The sequence below is a fragment of the Lithobates pipiens genome, unplaced genomic scaffold (assembly GCF_037356315.1).
Source record: "Lithobates pipiens isolate NorthernLeopardFrog02 unplaced genomic scaffold, aLitPip1_a1.2 Scaffold_3, whole genome shotgun sequence".
Lineage (NCBI taxonomy): Eukaryota > Metazoa > Chordata > Amphibia > Anura > Ranidae > Lithobates > Lithobates pipiens.
In genome coordinates, this window is record NW_027507790.1 from 142,108,182 (window position 1) to 142,129,522 (window position 21,341).

General features: G+C 41.0%; 1 protein-coding gene across 1 annotated transcript in view; it reads left to right on the forward strand.

Moving 5' to 3' along the window:
• ST8SIA4 (ST8 alpha-N-acetyl-neuraminide alpha-2,8-sialyltransferase 4) overlaps positions 1-21,341 on the forward strand; it is a 229,934-nt gene that overhangs the window by 163,886 nt on the left and 44,707 nt on the right. The window contains exon 4 of the mRNA XM_077462336.1: positions 3,681-3,974. Coding sequence (XP_077318462.1) covers positions 3,681-3,974 — 294 coding nt within the window. The remainder of the gene's footprint in view (positions 1-3,680; positions 3,975-21,341) is intronic.

A 21,341-nucleotide genomic window follows, 5' to 3' on the forward strand; every position in this document is an offset into this window, starting at 1 on the left:
TAAACATCCCTTATAATAGAAAAAAGCATGACAGGTCCACTTAAATATGAGATTTGGGGTCAAAAAGGACAGACAAGGGACAGACAAGACAGGTCCCGATCGCCTCTGTTGCTACCGACGGCTCCAGTAAGCGGTGGAGGGCACGGGTGGCAACTCACCCACGCTGATAACGGTGATCTCGCGGCGAACCCGCCGCAGAGACCACCATTATCGTACACGCAACCGGTGCCTAAAGCCAGCTGCTGCCGTTACCGAGATATCCCTCTTCAAAAAAGGGACGTGCATCGTCGTGCACAGGCAAACAGGCAAAGCACAGATCTTCTCTAAGGAAGACCAAAGCAAAACATGCAATTTTGCATTAGTCCTAAGACTATATGCCTACCCGTGTCTGCATTTTTGTAGATATTGAAGCTCATAATTCTCATTATATGTCCACTTCCTGTAACTCTGAAAATGTACAGCACATGGGTTTCTGTATGTGTTCAGGGCAACAATATACCCTATTCTCTGATGCACACTGAAGGAGCAGCAGCACTCCGATAAGCCATCTTTCCCTTTGTTCTCTGCCAATACATGTGCATTGTAGCACTGCCTGGCACCCTTCCACTTCCAGCGCTACTGTACTGGGGACTTATACTAAATGCATTATTATTATTTTTTTTACAAAGTGTATAATTGTATTAGTATTTGTTATTTTAATGTCTAACTTACATATAGCTTAACGCTTAACTCAAGGTGAAAATAAGACACAAATGAATGAAGCTCTGTATTAATTAAAAACATAATTTAATGTATTTTTTTAAAAAATTAAGCAGGACAGGTATCTGAATTGGATGAAAAGCATCAGTTTGCTAGTGCAGTGTGGTTTAAGTTGGAGTCTATACACTGCAATGTTTATGCTGCCCAGCTCCCAGGGATGATGCCGGGCGCTGAAATTGAGGGACAGCGTGCAAGTTACTTGCACCTGACATGACCTCTAAACTCTATGTATTACTTAATCTTGACCCCTGAACTCTGTGCATTACCTAATCCAGACTCTTGAACTTCCGCTATTACTTTCTGCTGACCCCTGAACTCTCTGCATTACTTAATCCTGACCCCTGAAGTCTGTGCATTAATTAGTCCGAACCCCTGAACCCTCTTTATTACTCCTGACCCCTGAACCCTCTTTGCTACTTACTCCTGACCCCTGAACTTGCGGCATTACCTTATCCTGACCTCTGAACTCTGTACATTACCTTATCCTGACTCCTGAACCCTCTTTATTAATTATTCCTGACCCTTGAACCCTCTTAATCACTTACTCCTGACCCCTGAATTCTCTGTATTACTTAATCCTGAGCCCTGAAGTCTGTGCTTTACTTAAAGTGTAACTTCACCTAAAAGGGAAGTTCTACTTTATGTCATCACCCGCCCCCCCCCCCCCCTTCACTCTTTTCGTTTATTTTTTTTGCTGACTTCTAAACTCTCTGCATTTCTTAATCCTGGCCAGTGAACTATGTGCCATACCTAATCCAAACCTGTCAATCCTCTTTTATTAATTACTCCTGACCCCTGAACTCTCTGCATTACTTAATTCTGACCTATGAACTCTGTACATTACCTTATCCTGGCCCCTGAACCCTCTTTATTAATAAATCCTGACCCCTGAACCCTCCTAATTACTTACTTCTGCCCCTTGAATTTTCTGCATTGCCTAATCTTGACCCCTGAAGTCTGCCACTTATAAAGGGAAGTTCTGCTTTATGTATTCAACAATCCCCCCCCCCCCCCACCCCATCACACTCTTTTGGAGTTTTTTGTTTCGTGTAGAGTACCTAGTTTTCACAGGTATTCACTCCCACTCCCTCTTGAATCTCCTAGGCGATCCCAGAGGATGTTTGCCCTCCCTCCCAACTGCTGACTTTTATTTTTTATTTTTCAGACCGAAGAACCTATTTAAAGAATTATCATTACAAAAATGTTTACGCTGTTCTGCAGAGACAAGCTGCAGTTAGGACTAAACTGTCTCCTATATTATGACTGTTTCTGGATTTCCTGCATGGGGGGGGGGGGGGGGGGCACTTATGAAACACCTAGCTACATAACATAAAGTACTATAAGTAAGGGGGGGTGTCAGAAAAAGTGGAAAACATTTTTAAGTTTGTAATATTAGGTCTTCTGCACTCTGAGCATTACCTAATCCTGACCCCTGAACTCTATGCGTTGCATAATCCTGACTCCTGCATTTTCTGTGTTACTTAATCCTGACCGTTTCACTCTGAGTGTTACCTACTTCTGACCTCTACACTCTCTGAAATTCTTATTCCTGACCTCTACATTCTATGCCTTACACCAGTGCTTGACAAATCCCAAGCAACAGGTCATCGTGGAGACTATAAATTGCATCCCAGTGCCTGCACATTTGTCAGTCCCAGTGGCATTGTGTGGGAGGAGTAGCCGGGTGCAACAGGAGTCATGGATGAAATTGCCAGTTTTGCCACTGCTGGACAACTGGCAGGCAGGTGTCACTGTGCCAGTTTGTGTATGAGGCCGGGGGTAGGGAGGGGCAGCGCTGTGAGGATGGGTTAAAGCAGAAAAGGGACAAAAATGTGAAGAGCGGGTTAGGAGAGTTGCAGGGCTGTAGGGAAGTAGGAGTGGCAGGTCAGCAGAGAAGTGGAGCTGACAGGGGTGGAGTGGAGCCCCTGGCAGAAGTGTCCCCATGCGGCTCTTGTACTCCTGCTCCAGGCACCTGGAGCTCCTCCAACAGGATCCACTGGGTGTAGGTCCAGGCTGGACTGCCTTGAGCCGGTGCGGCCATCTATCAGTGCAGCCTCATCAGTGCCCATCAGTGCAGTCTCATCAGTGCCCATCTGGGAAGCCTCATCAGTACCACCTCATCAGTACCGCCTCAATGCCCATCGGTGCAGCCTCATATGTGCCCATCAGTGCAGCCTCATTAATGCCCATTGGTGCTCCCTCATCAGTGCCCATCAGTGCATCAGAGATGAGCTCACCAGTCTCCTGCATCTTGTTTACTGTCCAGTCATAGGCTGAAGGTACGGAGTCAATTTGTATATAAAAGTGAACTGCAGCAGAGAAAGATCAGTTTTTAGGCCAGACAGGTCTGTGCTGTATGGCAAAGCTGTAATTCTCAGGAGTGGATAAACAGAAATACAAATCCTTTGACATTTAAAATAGGTCCATTATAATCAAAAAGGAAGCAGGGCCAACTCAGATTATGGAAAACCTCCTAAAGACAACCTCAGGAGCTAGCCAAAAATACCAGGATATGCTAAAAATATATTCTGTAACATATTGTGACTTTCTGGTCTCCATACTAAAGGATTTGGTATCTGTTGACTCCTCTTTGTAGACGGAGAGTGCTTTTTTTAACATCACTTCCCCTATTTTTTATTATTGTTGTATTTTAATGTATATAAAAAAAGTTGTATTTATTGCCTCATGCTGTGCTTAGAAAATCCTACAAAGGCTGAGTTGGCCTCTCTTCTTTTTTGTCATAGCTTGGATGTTGGCAAGGTGAGGTTAAGGTGAGGGTCCTCCTTCCCAAGCTCTATTATATTGTATTTTATCTGTGTATTTAGCAGTTTGCCTGGAGTTTAGCTTTTTACGTTTTAGGTTGGACCTTTCTTAAATAAGGGCACAGAACCACTCTAAACATATTTATTTTGATATTTTAGGTGCAACTTAGCTCCCGTGGTTGAATTTGCATCTGACGTTGGAACCAAATCAGATTTTATTACCATGAACCCTTCGGTGGTACAAAGAGCGTTTGGGGGCTTTCGTAATGAGACTGACCGGCATAAGTTTGTACATAGACTCTCCATGCTTAATGACAGTGTCCTGTGGATTCCAGCCTTCATGGTCAAAGGTGGAGAGAAACATGTTGAGTGGGTTAATGCACTAATCCTTAAAAACAAACTCAGAGTACGAACTGCCTACCCATCATTGAGACTCATTCATGCTGTCAGAGGGTAAGTAGCTGAAAATGATTACTTTGTCCTGGCAACAATTGATTTCTCAAGTAAAATTTTATCTAAAAGAATGATTTATGTGAAGGCTTAAAAAGGAATATATAATTTGACTGGCACTGTGCGCTCATTTTACAGAATAACTTCTTATTTCATTACAATACTAAGCAGTGAACGTATGAACTTATGGTTAAAGTGAGCATTATAGCATTATAGCGCTTTAGTGTTTAACCTTTTGTTATATTCTTTCATTCGTGAAGAAGGATGACCATAATGTGGAAGTTTTAAATATATATTGTATATTTGAACTAAAGTGAAATTGTTATTCCCTATGGTTAGCTCTGTATGCGATGCTGAACAGCTGTTCATTATGTCTTAGTGAAGCAGGCAAAGCTTAAAAAGTAAGGCGTAACAGGCTAAGTACAGAATGCATTGTAATCTGTATATACTTTCACATGTCATCACCAATTCATGAGTTTCCTTTTTCACATTTTAAAACATTGTTTTATTTTCCTCTATTAGTAGTGCTATTTTTTGTTTTGTCTGCCAAATTACCTATGGTAAACATATTTAATGAAGGACGTTTGTTTTTAAGGGCTCATTCATATTGGCAAATGACCCTGTTCTCTGTGCATGGCAGCTGGCAGATGCATGCGCATCCACCTCGGAGCTGTGTACAGGCAGTCCATAGAAGTGGATGCACACCCTGCGGCTGCACGGACACAATCGCATGTCGAAGTGCCTCTGTGCTTGCATATCAAACTTTGACATGTGATTGTGCCCATACCAGCGCTGTGTGTGCTTCCACTAATATGGGCTGCCTGCATGCAGCTTTGAGGTGGATGCCAGCGCCTCTGCACAGAGGATGGGATTAATTGCCCATCTGAATGAGACCTAAAGCTGGCCATACACGGTTCGAAATTTCAGCCAGTTCAGCAGAGAATGGCCAAATTTTGATCCATATATGGGCAGAGAGGTTGTACAAAATTTGATCGCCCTGATTGCCCCCACTCAATCAGTGCTGCAAGCAATAGCCTGATGCGCTGATCGTTGTTTTTTAATTTCAACCCGTGTTTTCAAAGGAAAAAACTGACTTTATTCCCCCATCCACATTAAGTGTGTGAATCTTCCCCGCTGACCTATTGTAGTCTGACAGCGGGGAGGATTCACACACCGTGGATGGACATGCCAGTTGAACAAAAAAAAACAAAAAAACAGACTCATGTATGGGCTGCTTAAAGAGGAACTGCAGTCTGCTCACATAATTGTGTAATAAAAAACATCTTAGCAATTCTGAAGCTTCCCTCCAACCACTTTGCATATTATTTAAATATACTGTGATTCTGTACTTGCCAAATATGCTGCAATAATCTCCCTTTACTGAGTCTGGCTGCATCCATTTTAACTGTGGCCAGCAGAAGCTGCTGCCCGTTCACTTCCTGGAATTACACAGACACACACCTCCAGATCTGCAGCCCTCATTGGCCATCTTATGACTCATCCTCCCTTCCTTCCTGGCAAACTCCCACTAGAGCAGTGTTTCTCAAATCCAGTCCTCAGGCCCCCCCAACAGGTCATGTTTTCAGGATTTCCCTCAGATGAAACGGCTGTGGTAATTGCTAAGGCAGTGAAACTGATCAAATCACCTGTGAAAAATAATGGAAAACCTGAAAACATGACCTGTTGGGGGGGCCTGAGGACTGGATTTGAGAAACACTGCACTAGAGTGAGAGAGAGCTGTGTATGATGTCATAAGCCTAGGCGAATGACCAGACAAGAAACAGGAAGTGGGCTGTATAAGGTATTTACAGGCAGAAAAACAATGTTTTACTATCCAAAGTTAAAACAACAAGAGCAGAAGATTTAATAGATGGAAAAGATGAAAAATGCCTGAAGGCCCGCTTTAAGAGGCATAATTTGCATTGTTTAGGTGTTTGAGTTTAACATTACAGCTATTTTGTGAAAATTGTAGCATAAGTCATATGATTTCTGTAGGGAGCTGATCAGTGAATCCAGCTGCTAATCAGTTTATCAAGGAAATTGTGATATATTATTTTTCTGGTTTGGCAAACCTTAACCCTAAAGTGGATGAAGTTCACATGAAGTGAACAGCCTCAGATGATATGCAGAGATGGAACAAATTTCCCTACATAGGTTTTACATGTATATCTGCTGTCTTAGGCTTTCTATATTCTTTAGAAAGTCCACATCATGTTAGAGATGTTCTGTTCCTGTTCAGCACTGGGAGTGGATTCTGGGCATACAGCCAAGACAGCTAATTGCAGGATAGACTCATACCCCCCTCCACATAGGTAGAGACTTGCAGAGCTCTGCTGTGACAAGTCAAGTTGTCTGCTAATCTATTTATAGCATTCTCCCACACACAGATTTCAGCCTGGTTTTATCTTGGTTGACAAAGAACTTGTCAGAAGTTATCATGCTGATAACAAAGCAATGAAACAGCAGAAAGACAAGGGACTTTGCGTTGGAGAGAGATAAGAAAACACTGCAAATATATGTGCTTAGGTCAAATTTCATGAATCAGGGTTACATCCACTTTAAGTTAGAATAGTAAAGCGGTAATAAACCAAAAAAGTTATAAATTGCAGCTTACCAGTCATTAGATTTTTTAGTTGTAGATAAAAAAGTAGATATTTTAGTGGTATTTGATCACCTCTGCGGTTTTTATTTTTTGCACTATAAACAAAAAAAAGCGTCAATTTTGAAAAAACGCGTTATTTTTAACTTTTTGTTATAATAAACATCCCCCAAAAAATATAAGAAAAACTTTTTTTTCCTCAGTTTAGGCCGATACGTATTTTTCTACATATTTTTGGTAAAAAAATTGCATTAAGCATTTATTGATTGGTTTGCGCAAAAGTTATAGCGTCTACAAAATAGGGGATAGATTTATGGCATTTTTATTAATATTTTATTTTTACTAGTAATGGCAGTGATTAGTGATTATTATCGTGACTGTGACATTATGGCAGACATGTAAGACAATTTTGACACATTTTTGGGACCATTGGCATTAATACAGCGATCAGTGCGATTAAAATTGCATTGATTACTGTAAAAAAGTCACTGGCAGTGAAGGGGTTAACACTAGGGGGCAGGGGAGGGGTTAATGTGTACCCTATTTTGTGTTCTAACTGAAGGGGGGCTGGGAATAAGCAGGGAAACAAGCAGATCACTGTCCATGCTCTGTATGGGCAGACGATCTGCCAGAGATCTACTCAGAGAACCGGCAACTGTGTGTTTACACACACAGCTACCAGTTCTCCGTGTGCCCCAATCGATCGTGGGAGCCCGGCGAAGATCAAGACCGCCGGGCACTCGCATTGGCTTGGGGAGGGAGCAGGGGCGCGTGCATGCCCCCTAATGGCCATTTATATTACCGACGTAACATAACAGCGATTTGCGCAGTCCTTCCATGCTGCCGCAGTACAACTGCAGCAGCTGGTCGGCATGCGGTTAACCACTTAAAGACCACCCACCACACATAAACAGCCACATGGCGGCTCTATTGCATGAAACAACATACCTGTACGTGATTTTGTGTAATAGATACAGGGCACACGCGATTGCTCCTCAGAGGGCGAAACAAGGTGGATCTCCTTTCTGACAAGGGAGGAGAAAGAGATCATCTGTTCCTAGTGATCAGGAACAGCGATCTCTCTCTACTCCCGGTCAGTCCGTCCCCCTGACAGTTAGTAAGCACCTCCCTAGGGTAAACTTAATCCTTTGATTACCCCCCTTTCCTGACAATGCATTTTTATAGCACTGATCACTGTATTGGTGTCACTGGTCACCAAAACGTGTCACTTAGGGTCAGATTTGTCATATTGGCCTAAACTGATAAAAAAAAAAGATTATTTAAATTTTTTGTTATTGGCTATGTATTATAGCAAGAAGTAAAAAATGTTTTTGTTTTTTCAAAATTAGCGCTCTTTTTTTTGTTTATAGCACAAACAATAAAAAACGCAGAGGTGATCCAATACCACCAAAAGAAAGCTCTATTTGTGGGGGAAAAAAAGGACCTACATTTTATTTAGGGTACAGTGTCGCACACCTGCGCAATTGTTGGTTAAACAAACACAGTGCCGTATTGCAAAAAATGTTCTGGTCATTAAGGGGGTAAATCCTTCCGGGGCTGAAGTGGTTAAAGGAAGAGTCTGACACTGTCACTTTGATAGAAGAAGCTTAATGTGTGCACTGCAAGAAGTATCAAAAAAGACCTATGACATTTTCAAAAGGATTTTAGTACATCTGTTGATTTCTGCTTAAAAAGAAAAAATTCACATTATGTTAGTTTCTTTTTTCCTCCCAACTGAAGGGTTTTAAAACAGAATATAGCAGCCTGAGACAATCGGAAGTGTTATCCTTTTATCATCAAATTATCTAAAAAACGTGCTTAACTGAATGTCTGTTATTTGTCATGCATATGATATAAAAGCTACAGAAAGCATTATCTGAACGTTTACCACACAGTTTAAATAACTGAAAGCTGAACTCAAGACAGTACATAAAATACACTATTGAAATGGATATATGTGAAAGTTTTTACCTTCCAAAAGATTTGTACTGTATTTAGAGTATATGCAACCCTGCCAGAAAGGAAACCATCGTTAAATAGGGCAGAGCTGATCCAGCACTGTCATGCTTACCCAGCAGCAGTCCACTGAGCATTAAGCCCCGTACACACGATCGGAAATCCCACTAGCAAAAGTCTGATGAGAGCTTTTGGTCGGAAATTCCGACCGTGTGTATGCTCCATTTTGATTGAGAGCAGGTTCTCTATTTTTCCGACTCAAAAAGTTCTGATTAGAAATTGTGATCGGCTGTAGCTATTCCGAGCAAAATTCCTACGCCCGCTCGGAAACAATTTGACGCATGCTCGGAAGCATTGAACTTCATTTTCTTGGCTCGTCGTAGTGTTGTACATCACCGCGTTCTTGACGGTCGAAACTTCCAAGATTTTTTGTGTGACTGCGTGTATGCAAGCCAAGCTTGAGCGGATTTCCATTGGAAAAACCATCCAAGATTTTTCTGACGAAAACTCTGATCGTGTGTACGCGGCATTAGTTTACTATTTTATGTGATCTAGTGCTGCAGATGACTATGAAGGGCTGCAAAAGGTCTCCCACATCCTGATTTCAGGTATAGAAGTTTTACAAAATATAAATAATCATCAATGAAAATGATAAATAAATCAATCAATACAAAATCTATTTTCCTGTTAAGCTCCACCTAGAATGCCCTGGAACACATTTGTAATTACTACAGATTTTTGTCCCATATGCATTCCAGTAAACTGTGGAAAGGTAAAAAAGATCTACAGAATTTAAAAGAAAGCTTCATAATATAAAATGTAATTTATGAATTTATTCATAAAATAAATGTCCAAACCAGGTAACTCCATACACTCTCACTAGAGATAAATACCAGGAGTGCAATTAGTGTTCTCATACGTTGGCAAGTTTAAAAATGACAAGATTGTCAGCACAACATGTATATGATACCAAAACCTTTATTATAATTCATTATTGTAACTGTAATTATATTTAAAAACCGTGGAAAAGGTGCAAAAACACACACCTTTGGATGGTCTATTTCAACCACTTGGGTCTTTGTCAAATCCATTGTGAACAAGAAAACAAGAAAAGAAACAAGATAAATGTCTCATTAATTTAAACATCACTTGTTTGATACCACCTCCTGCCGTTTGAATCAACCAATTAAAAATACGCAAACATAGTTACTATTCAGACAGCCAGGCGGGGGAACCAATGCATTCTTAATTAACCCCTGAGCAGCACATAGGAAGCAAATTAAATAAAATCTAAAAACACATATTATCTGACTGAAGAATTACAATCAAATGATGATAAATACAGCAGTTAAAATAAGTATTGAATGTGTTACCATTTTTCTAGGTAAATATATTTCTAAGGCTCGGTTCACATTGGTGCGATGCGAGAGAACCCTGCAAATCCACTGCAGATTCCTGCGTCACACCCGACTCGCAGGTAGTTCACACTGCCATATGCAAACTGCTTGGAGTGTCGATAGAAAGTTAATGACACCCCCAAATCAGTTTGCATATTGCAGTGTGAACTGTCAATTCAGGCAGGAATTGGATCACATGGGTGTGAACACCCATGCTATCCGGTTCTGGTGCAGACCAACAAAAAGGGTTTGGTTCGAATGCGATGCAAATTCAGCCATACAATCTGTATGTGATTTGCACTGCAGTGCTGTGCGAATCACATCCGATATCGGACAGCGCATTTTTTCACCACATGTCAGTAACAACCCATGCAATACATACATATAAAGAAACCAAAACAAATATGTTCAGAAATAAGTTATGTGTAATAAAATGCACAGGGAAAAAGTATTCAACAAAGGGAGGTGCAAAAAGGCATGCAATTTCAAGACACCAGTTGAAATCAGTAACTAGAAAGAAATCCTGCCCCTTGCCAGTGCACATTTATATCAATAGTCTCAACTGATGGCCTATAAAAAGGTGTCTCATTACCAAGGTGTCACACAAGAAACATTTTATGATGGGTAAAAGCAAAGAGCTCTCTCAAGACCTTTGCAATCTTATTGTTACAAAACATACTGATGGCATTGGTTACAAAAGAATTTCTAAACTTTTGGATGTTCCAGTGAGCACTGTTGGGGCCATAAATCAGAAGTGGAAAGAGCATAATTTCACCATAAACCAACCAGGACCAGGTAGAGATATACACCACCGCTCAAAGGCAGGTCCTGGGAACACAGATAATTGCTCCAGGTGAAGGGATCCCGGTGCGAGCCACAGCATGCAGATAATGTGGATAATGACAGAACTCTGGACGGCCGCACTCCAATGCTAAAACGATGCTTTATTCAAATAATATTTAGGACACAGCAAATGACATCACAGCAAAAGATGCTAACAGCTGACGTGTTTCGCACTAAGGCTAGTGCTTACTTATAGCTGGTATAGCCTTAGTGTGAAACGCGCCAGTGGAACGCGTCAGAGTTAGCATCTTACGCTGTGATGTCATTTGCTGTGTCCTAAATATTATTTGAATAAAGCATTGTTTTAGCATTGGAGTGTGGCCCTCCAGAGTTCTGTCATTATCCACATTGTCAACCACGACCAGGTACTCCTCATGTAAAGAATTATCAGAAGATTTGTCCAAGAACCAAGGAACACTTGTGGAGAGCTGGAATTGGCAGGTACAATTGTTTCAAAGAAAACAATAAGTAATGCACTCAACCACCATGGCCTGTATGCATGCTCATCACGCAAGACTTAATTTCTGAAGAAAAAGCATCTTGAAGCTTGTTTAAAGTTTGTTGCACAACAGACAAGCCTGTGAAATATTGGGAGAATATAGTCTGGTCAGATGAGACCAAAATTGAACTCTTTGCCATAATACACACCATGTTCGGATGTCAAATGGCACTGCAGATCTTACCAAAAACACCATACCAACAGTGAAGTTTTGAGGTGGGAACATCATGGTGTGGGGCTGTTTTTTAGCATACAGTACTGGCGAACTTCATATCATTGAAGGTTGGATGAATGTAAAAATGTAGCAAGACATTCTTGATAAAATCTTGATCTACCAGAATGATGAAGATGAAACGAGGGTGGACATTTCAGTAAGACAATGATCCCAAACACAAAGCCAAGGAAACTCTTAAAGTTTCAAAGAAAGAAACTAAAGCTGCTAGCATGACCCAGCCAATCACCTGACTTGAATCCAATAGAAAATCTATGGAAAGAACTAAAGATCAGAGTTTATAGAAGAGGCCTACAGAACCTTCAAGATTTGAAGACTGTGTGGAAGAATGGGCCAAAATCACACCTGAGCAATGCATGCGATCGGTTTCTGCATACAGGAGGCATCTTGAAGATGTCATTACCAACAAAGCATTTTGTACCAATTGTTAAATTAATTTCAGTTAGCGTGTTCAGTACTTTTTATCTGTGTCATTGCATTTTATTACACATAACGTAATTTCTGAACCCATTTGTTTTGTTTTCTTGTATGTATGGATTGCATGGGTTGTTACCGGCATGTGATGAAGATTTTATGTCAATAGAAATATTGAAATATAGAAATATATTTACCTAGAAAAATGGTGCCGTGTTAAATACTTATAAGTTATTTTACCTGCTGTATATAAACTAGAAAGAATACAAACCATCCATTAACAGAAAAGGGAAAAGTCCTGGAAGGGAGCGCATTGGGGACATGGCCTTGTTGGAGCCTGGGCTGAGGCCGCCATACACCTCACAGGGTTTTGCAAAGATGTGTGACTTTCAGGACTTATCCATTTGATGCTTAGAGTTGACGCAAGCTTTATCCTTGTCTGCACTCCAAGCAGCTGCTACATAAGAGGACCCCGTTGAGCCTTGAGTGGCACCTGTCAATTTAATTTGGGTATTCATTAACAAAGTATAATTCGGCAGAGACAGCTTCCAGTGCAGTCTCCCATCCAGGTACTAACCAGGCCTGACTCTGCTTAGCTTTCAGTTTAGACAAGATCAAATGTTGTCAAGGTACTATGGCCATAGAGGCAGGCTCTCTCACAGGAAAATACTCAAAATGCGCAAATATATATCTAAAGAAACTCATCTAAATCAGTAAAAAGGTTCATATTTTGTTTGAAACTTAGGCTTTATGGTAACCTTGTTTCCAAATTATGTACAATCCTTTAGGCTTATTGGACTAAAAGCTTGGCTCTGATTCCACTGCCTTTAGAATCATTAAAATAAAAAACTCTAGAACATAAGGATGTACTGATGGGACTGAAGTTGTTAAAATTGCATATATTTTTACTATTAACTCAACTGGAATTAATGTTTTTTTTTGTTTTTTTTTGTCTGCAGAGTTCAGCTTTGGGATATGCAGTTTATAGAAACAAGCTTACATAGGCAATGAAGCATATGAAACAGATTGTATTGTTTCAGCAGACGAGTAACATATGTCTATTGATTCACATACAGTCTAATGAGGCAGATTGCCTAATGTTCCATTACTGTACATAGATTACGAAAGAATAGAGTAAACACACCTTTTCTAATACTTAGATGAAGGTGTCATTTTATGTTCTTTTAAAACGTACCCTTCTGTAAAATGCTGTGTTATGCATTAGTGAATAGGTCCCATGTTTTATCATAATTAGAACGAAAAAAAAAATATTGAAGGGTCTTATTTATAGAGGTTGTGACATGGGGTGATAAGTGATTTGAAATCTTTCTAACAGGGAGAATGAGAATAGAATGGAAAATAAGGACAAGTGATGAATAGAGGGATACAGGGAGAATAGAATAATGAATGGATAAAATTTATGGTAATGTTTTTATTGCGGTCTGCGCCTCTTGTGTCGGTAAAAGCTGCAGCCCCATTTCTTGTACAGGCACCACAATAACAGAAAATCGGGAACGCTCTTCAGTGGAGTCACAGACAGATAAAACAAAAACGTTTACAATACAAAATTTTCAGAGCATACATACCAGCTAGTCAGTAAAAGAAATAATACTACAATTTACATTAAAAACAGGTTTTGAGTTGCAAATATATACAAATCTATGTGGAAGTTACACTTGCCTCATCAAGGCCCCTCTGTGAAGTGTCGTTCTTAAATCTCATTTTAGGCTCGGTTCACACTGGTTTATATGGGATCCAACTTGTGAGAGAAATTCAATGCTTTCCTATAAGAGCCCTCTTAACTGATACTACACAAGTCAGTCTGACTTTAGAAAAGGTTCCTGCACTACTTTGGTATAATAACTTGGGTGCAACTTCAGCTCTTGTACAGGCTACTAAATAGCATTCAAATCAGACTTTGCCATCATAACAGTGTGAACCGAACAGACATCTTAGACATATACAGTATAGCAGTAAATAAATTGAGGGCACGTATGCCTGGAGGCATCCCATTCCTCCTTTCCTTAAATGTACAGAGACACGCTTAAAGCCTAGCACAGCTCAATGACAGCCGAAGACCTCCAGTGTGTCTCCACTGGAGGTCAACAAGTGAAAAAAAATGGAAGCCACTCTATTCAATTATTTACTAACTTTTTAAGTAAGGTACACATGGACAAGCAATTTCACAGAACAATACACATCAACACCGAACTGAATATGTTTTTTTCCCAGCATACTTACAAGCTAGTCATAAAAAAAATTGACACTGTTTTAACAATTTGTATCGAAAACTAAAATGAAAACTTTAATAACTACAGGGAAGCATACTGCTTCATCAAGGCTCCTAGTAGTGTAGTGGTCCCTATCTTTAATCTAAGGCAGGCTATTGATGTATTTTTTTTGACCAGCGGGTTGAATGAAAAAAATATATATATTCAATTCGGTGTTGATGGGGGAATCTCTCCCATGGAGCTATTGTATTCTGACAGTGGGGAGAGTTCTCCTTAGTCAGAATACAATGATCCTTGTTGCCGGCTATAGCCAGGGACAGTGATTGAGCGGGAAAAAAAAAAGCCTGGCAAACTAGTTGGACAGAAGTCAATCGAGAGATTAATATCTGTCCAACCAGCCTGCCTATAGATGGATCCCTGCTGAACCAGCTGAATTTCAATCAATCTATGGCTGGCTTAACAGAGCTCCCATTTTAGGATCTATTTTTATATAGAAATTAATACATTGAGGGAAATTAATCAATTGTCAGACTCTTTACCTCTTCCCCACTCCCCAAAAAACTTAAAAAAAAAGAGTGTTATGAGCTGGACTGTAGAGAGTGGGCTGTAAAGCCAAAAAAATATTTTTGATTTTAGAGAAGGAGTATAACCTCTCCCTGCTGTTTACTCCTGTTTAGGAGATACCCCCCCCCCCCCCACACTTTCTGTCTTGCTGACAATGGAATTACCAGACAGGAAGTGAGGGAAAATTTCCAACAGGGATAAGGACAGAAATAAAAATGGAATGGGGCTTTAACCTTACCCTAATCCGCTAAGAAAACACATTTTTATTTCTATCTGCATTGCTGTTGGAGAGTACCCCTCACATTCTGTCTGAGAAAACATTGTCAACAGAATTATACAGTAAGTGAGGGGGATTTTCTAACTGAGCCCCAGATAATGGTATAAACCCAACAGAGAGTCTTACACTAATGCCTTGTACACACGATCAGACTTTCCGACAACAAAACTGTGGATTTTTGTTTGAAGGGTGTTGGCTCCAACTTGTATTACATACACACAGTCACAGAAATGTTGGTCAACAATTACGAATGTAGTGACGTACAAATCTCCATTACGAACGCTAGTTTTAAGGCCCGTACACACGGTCGGACTTTTTGACAACAAACATGCAAATTAGCTGTTTTGGAGCAACATCCGACTGTGTGTACGCTCCATCGGACAAACTTTTTCTGTTTTCATCGGACTTTTGTTGGCTGTGCGAACGGACAAACTTTCTGGCAATAAAAGTCCGATGGAGCAAAGTCCGACCGTGTGTATGCAAAAGCATCGGACTTTTGTACAAGGTACAAACACGCATGCTCAGAACCAATGCAAAAGATCAGACTACAATACAGAAGTTCACCAAAGGTGGCGCTGGAGTCATTGAACGTCCTCTTTTGAAGCGGTGTCAGTACGTTGTGACGTCATTACGTTCGTGTTTGTTGTCAAAAAGTCCGACCGTGTGTATGCAATACAAACTTGTGGACCACCCCTTTTGTACAAAAGTCCACAGAAAAGTTTGTACAAAGTCCGACCGTGTGTATGAGGCTTAACAAGACCGAGCGCTTCCGGCTCAGCCTTGGTTCCGACAATGCGTGTTTGTACTTTTGACTTGTGTACACATGATCGGAAAATCCGACAACACACATTTGTTGGTGGAAAATTTGAGAGCATGCTAGCCAACATTTATTAGCGGAAAGTCCGACAACAAATGGCCGATGGAGCATACACACAGTCGGATTTTCTGACAACAAGCTCACATCCAACATTTCCCGTCAGAAAATCCGATCGCGTGTACGGGGCATTACACTTCTCCATCCTGTCCATACAGTTTAAAGAGGAACTTATTCATTTTTTTGTTTTGCTTTTTAAATAAAAGTCAGCAGTTACAAAATGTTGTATTGCTGTCCTTGAAGAACCAGACTTTTCTAGACCATGGAGTTCAGTTTTGTCTTCCCAGAAGCTGATTCTTTGCCAGGCTTCTACTCTGTCATCTTGAATATGGGAGCTGGCTCTGACTTCCTGAAATTTCACATCCAGCTCCCCACTGTGCATACGTGAGGTTCAACAGTGCTGTAACACTGGTCCCACAGCCTCCTGGGACACGTGATGTGTCCTAGGAGGCTGTGGGTGGGGGTCCAAGCTAATGTAATCACCCATTCACAAAAAAAAAAAGAAGTTTATAATTGCTTAGAGGCGGAGTGGGAAAGGAGATGTGTGGTACAACGTTGTCTGTTCTCTTCCTGGTGTTCATTGTTCTCTTCCTCAGTGTTTTCCCTTTTATTTATAACCTACTTGTGTAGCATCTATTGAAATGCATAATTAATGTTACTGATTTCACATCCTTTTTGGAAGACTAATTTATAGAACTGAATTTAATATTTGCTCCAGTGGATTCTTGGCCACTGCTCATCTGTGTCTCTGCCAGCTGTGCTCTCTGATACAATAACAATGTACAAGTTGTCAGGGGAGTACTTAACTTTACCAGCGAATCTAGCTACAGCGATATTGAAAATACATGTACCATAAAGAGTTCTGTAATAGAGAACATTTTTAGTTAAGGTTAGTATTTATTTGACCTTCCATCCTCAAATATTTTCTATTCAGAATAGAACAAGTCAAATTTTTCTAACGATTGAGTCTTTTCACACCTGTACTTTTTGATGTATGAAAATGCATTTGAAGTAGAAATAATATTCTCTTCTATGTGGCTGCCTCACATCTATGGCTTGCAGTTAAGTGCAAAAGGTAAATGCAAACTATGTGGGCCCAATCACACCTACATTCGTGCCTTACCAAATGTGCTGCATGCAAGTGGAACAGTGTGGGTCCATCCTTAAGGCTTAGCACTCATTTACACTTGCAGTTGGGGGGTAGTTGAAACAGACTGCTGCGCTATTTTTCTTTACAATCACTTTAAGCTGTAAAGGAAGACAGATGTGTGTGTACACATGCCACAGCAAAGATTTTACACCTCTTGTTCGGTGGACTGTACTGCCACTGAATGCGACCCATTTAAGTCAACCACCCTGCATTACATGCCATTGCAAGTGCGGTGGGGTGAAATTTACAGTTAAAAAAAGTGGTAAGGAGGCAACATATTTCCTCCTCACTGCCAGTCAAACACCTCTTAAAAGTGATCCACCACTTTTAAAGTCTGGCGCGCTTCCAATAGTAGCCCAAACTTTTCTCTATAACAATAGATCTATATGTAAAACTGCATTTCCTACACTGATTTATTTACCGTATTTATCGGCATATAACACGCACCTTCATTTTAGCAGGGAAGTTTCAGTAACAAAAAGTACATTTTAAATTAAGAACTTTGAATCAAAATAAGGGTCGGTGCCCATCAATACAGCCTCACCATTGCCCATCTGCAGCCTCACCATTGCCCATCTGCAGCCTCACCAGTGCCCATCTGCAGCCTGATCAATGCCATCTGCAGCCTCACAATTGCTCATCAGTGCAGCTTGCTCAATGCCCATCTGCAGCCTCACAATTGCTCATCAGTGCAGCTTGATCAATGCCCATCTGCAGCCTCACAATTGCCCATCAATGCAGCTTGATCAATGCCCATCTGCAGCCTCACAATTGCCCATCAATGGAGCTTGATCAATGCCCATCTGCAGCCTCGCAATTGCACATCAATGCAGCCTGATCAATGCCATCTGCAGCCTCACAATTGCTCATCAGTGCAGCTTGCTCAATGCCCATCTGCAGCCTCATAATTGCCCATCTGCAGCCTCACAATTGCCCATCAATGCAACCTGACAAATGCCCATCTACAGCCTCACAATTGCCCATCAATGCAGCTTGACCAATGCCCAACTGCAGCCTGATCAATGCCCATATGCAGCTTCAAATTACTGCTGCCTCAGAGGGGGGTGGGACGAGCGCTGTCTGATTACATACAGCGAGAATCTCCTGTTTACCTCGCGGCATCTTTAATACAAAGTCTCCTGGACTGGCTTCTATGATAGACAGAACACTGGTCCAATGCCGTCCCAGGAGACGGGACTTCCTATTACAGAGTCCACTAAGTAAACAGGAGATTCTCACTGTATGAAATCTGACGGCACTCGTCCCACCTCCTCTCCTCCTAGGCAGCCCAAATTACAGAATCGGCGTATAACACGCACACACTATTTGCACAAGATTTTCAGGGTGAAAAAGTGCATGTTATACGCCAATAAATACAGTAATTAGTAACTTTTTTTCATCTATCCTTGCTCTTAACAAATTTGCATGTAGAATGTTAACAAGGAAGTCAATAGTTATTTTGACAAAGCAAACCATGTAATAGTTTACTAAATAATTCATCACCTATTAATTGAAAATTGAAATTATAGTTGTTCTTTAGATTATTTGTAAAGGCATGAACCAGATTTACCCCCAAACCTCCCCCCCCCCCCCCTCCACTAGACCATGTACCAACATTACATTATTTTCTTTCACCTTGTCCCTGCAGTGAAAAACTGCTTTTATTTCTCCCTGTGATGTCATCACCAGCTTTGTAAAATTCATACAGCAGAAAATACTGGGATGGAAAGATCAGCAGGGTACCATAGGTCAGTTCACAGTGAAGTAGGCAGGATCCCCTAGAGCTATATCTACCAATAGTCATTTGCTTATACACAGTGGATGGGCACAGAAAGAAATCTATGTACAGTATAGGTATAGATGGTATAAGTAATGGCAGAGAAGTCTGTAGTCCAGAAACTCATATAGGGCTGAAAACACTGCTTAGGATTTCAGTGCGGCAGAGGCATTACTGTCAGCCTACAACAGCACAGACCATTGGAAAGCTATGTATACATGCAACGTATAAAAAATGTAAAGTGTATGCTTAACCCAAACTTTTTTTTTTCGTTTTCATTAAAGCAGGGGAGAGTTAAATGTTTTTTGTTTTTTTATGTGTACCCTTGGGAAGATTCCCTTCACTACATGTCCCAGAGATCCAACAGGGAGTTATAAGAAATTGCCAAAAGTGAGGGGAAGCTCCTCAGGACAGGTGAAAAACTTCCTCTTAAAGTTTTACTAAACGAGCCCCCTGCATTCTCTATATGTGGTTCCCACAGTACACAGAATATGGAAATGCAATTACTTTAGTAAATATAACCTGCTAAATACCTTTTCACATCAGCAGATTATAGCAGTCTTCTGACTTCTATCAGTGTCCAGCTGAGCACTGTTTAAAGCTTGGTGTTTTCATTCTCATTTGACTGTACTGTATGACCCCTGACCCTCTGTCTGGACAGTGCTGATTGAGCCTGTGCAGATCACATGCTCCCACCCCCCCCCCCCAAAAAAAAACTCCCTAGCAATACACTAAACACAAATGTGCAGAGTGCCCCCAAGGCGCTGTACTATCAGGAGATGGATTGGGGACTGCAAAAGAAAGGGAGGATCAGAGAAAACAGGATCAAGGAGCCTTTTTACACAATGCAGAGGATTAACCCCTTAGGTTTCACAGTGAGTATAACAAGAATGCTTTACTGAAAATACAGACTGATTTTACTGTTGCTGGTTTAGTAACACTTTAAGTGGGGATACCTCTAAAATTTTGGATTTCCTCTCACTTTCCTTGTCAGTGACAATGATCCAAATAGTGTAATACCATTGGTAAAATTTATTAAAATTTTGAACAAACAAATAAAAGCAAGCCTCTTTATCTGTGAGGTTCTATTTTCCGGTGAGCGTGCACTTGGTGGTGGTGTCCATCATACTTTTAAAGACTTTTGTGCACTGATTTTTCAATGTCTTGAAGGGGCGATTTTTGAATTTTTGGGATTGTTATGGAGGATAGGATTCCTTAAAGTGAGATGTATATTCTTACATTTGAGTGGTTTCTTTTATAGTGCCACAATTTATATTCGCTTCTATAAGGACTTTATATAAAGTATAGTTACATTTTGCTGGCTGCTTATATGTACGGAATTAGCGTGGCTTGACCTGTTTATTTTGTAAGACAGATACAAGGTTAAGGCTCCCCAATGGAGACAGAAACAGTAATGAAAAACTGATAGGGGTGTAACCCCCTTTTAAACTCCATCCAAGAAATAAAGGTTTTGTCTACAGATCAACTTTAAAGTAAAGTTCAGCCTCCCCCCCCCCAGCAAAAAATGTAGTCAGCAGCTACACATACTGTAGCTGCTGATCTTTAATATTAGAACACTTACCTGTCCTGGAATCGAGCGATGTCAGCACCCCAGCCAATGTTTACATTGGCTCTCCGCCATAGCCTCTTAGCCTTTTAAGGGAAATGGCAGTGAAGCCTTGCAGCTTCACAGCCGGTTCACTACTGCTCATGTGCCAAGTGCACTGCACTTTCTGAATGGCCTGGGAAGGAGGAGGGGGGTACCCACTCCCCCTCCCAAAAGGTGCCAAATGTGGCACCGGAGGGGGGAGGAGGCAGATAAGTGAAGCTTCCACTTTTGTGTGGAACGCTGATTTAAAGAGGAAGTAAACCCTGATTGATTTTACTTCCTATTTTTTCCCCTGCAAAATAAAAGCACAATGGGCTAGTATGCATCGCATACTAGCCCATTATGTGGCACTTACCTACAAACGGAGCCCACGATGTCCCCGCTGATGGCCACATCCATCTTCGCCCCTCTTCCTTCTGGGGCCACGGACTCCAGCTCTGTGACTGGCCGGAGTTGCACGACGTCACTTCCGTGCATGTGCGCAGGAGCCGTCAGTCACGGCACTTGCTAGTGGAGAAATGCACGGAGTGCCATTTCTTCACAGAGCATGCAATGATGGCATCATCGGTGCAGTGGACAGCAAATATCTTATAAACGCAGCACATTTAGGAGATATTAAAACAGTACCTATAGGTAGGCCTTATTATAGGCTTACCTATAGGTACAAGTGACACAGAGGTTTACAACCACTTTAAGGCTCAATTTTGTAAGTCTGTATAGACTAATATTGTGTATCATGCTTTGGTCCTCTGAGACCACATATTGCTGTACATGACTAGATGCACTAATAGCACTATATCCCAAAAATGAAGTTCAGCTGCTGTGCATATTTTGTCCAATTCACAAAGATTTTTTTTCCAACATATAGACCCCTTTTACACTGGGGTGCTTTGCAGGCACTTCAGCGCTAAAAATAGCACCTGAAAAGTGCCCTGAAAGAGCTACTCC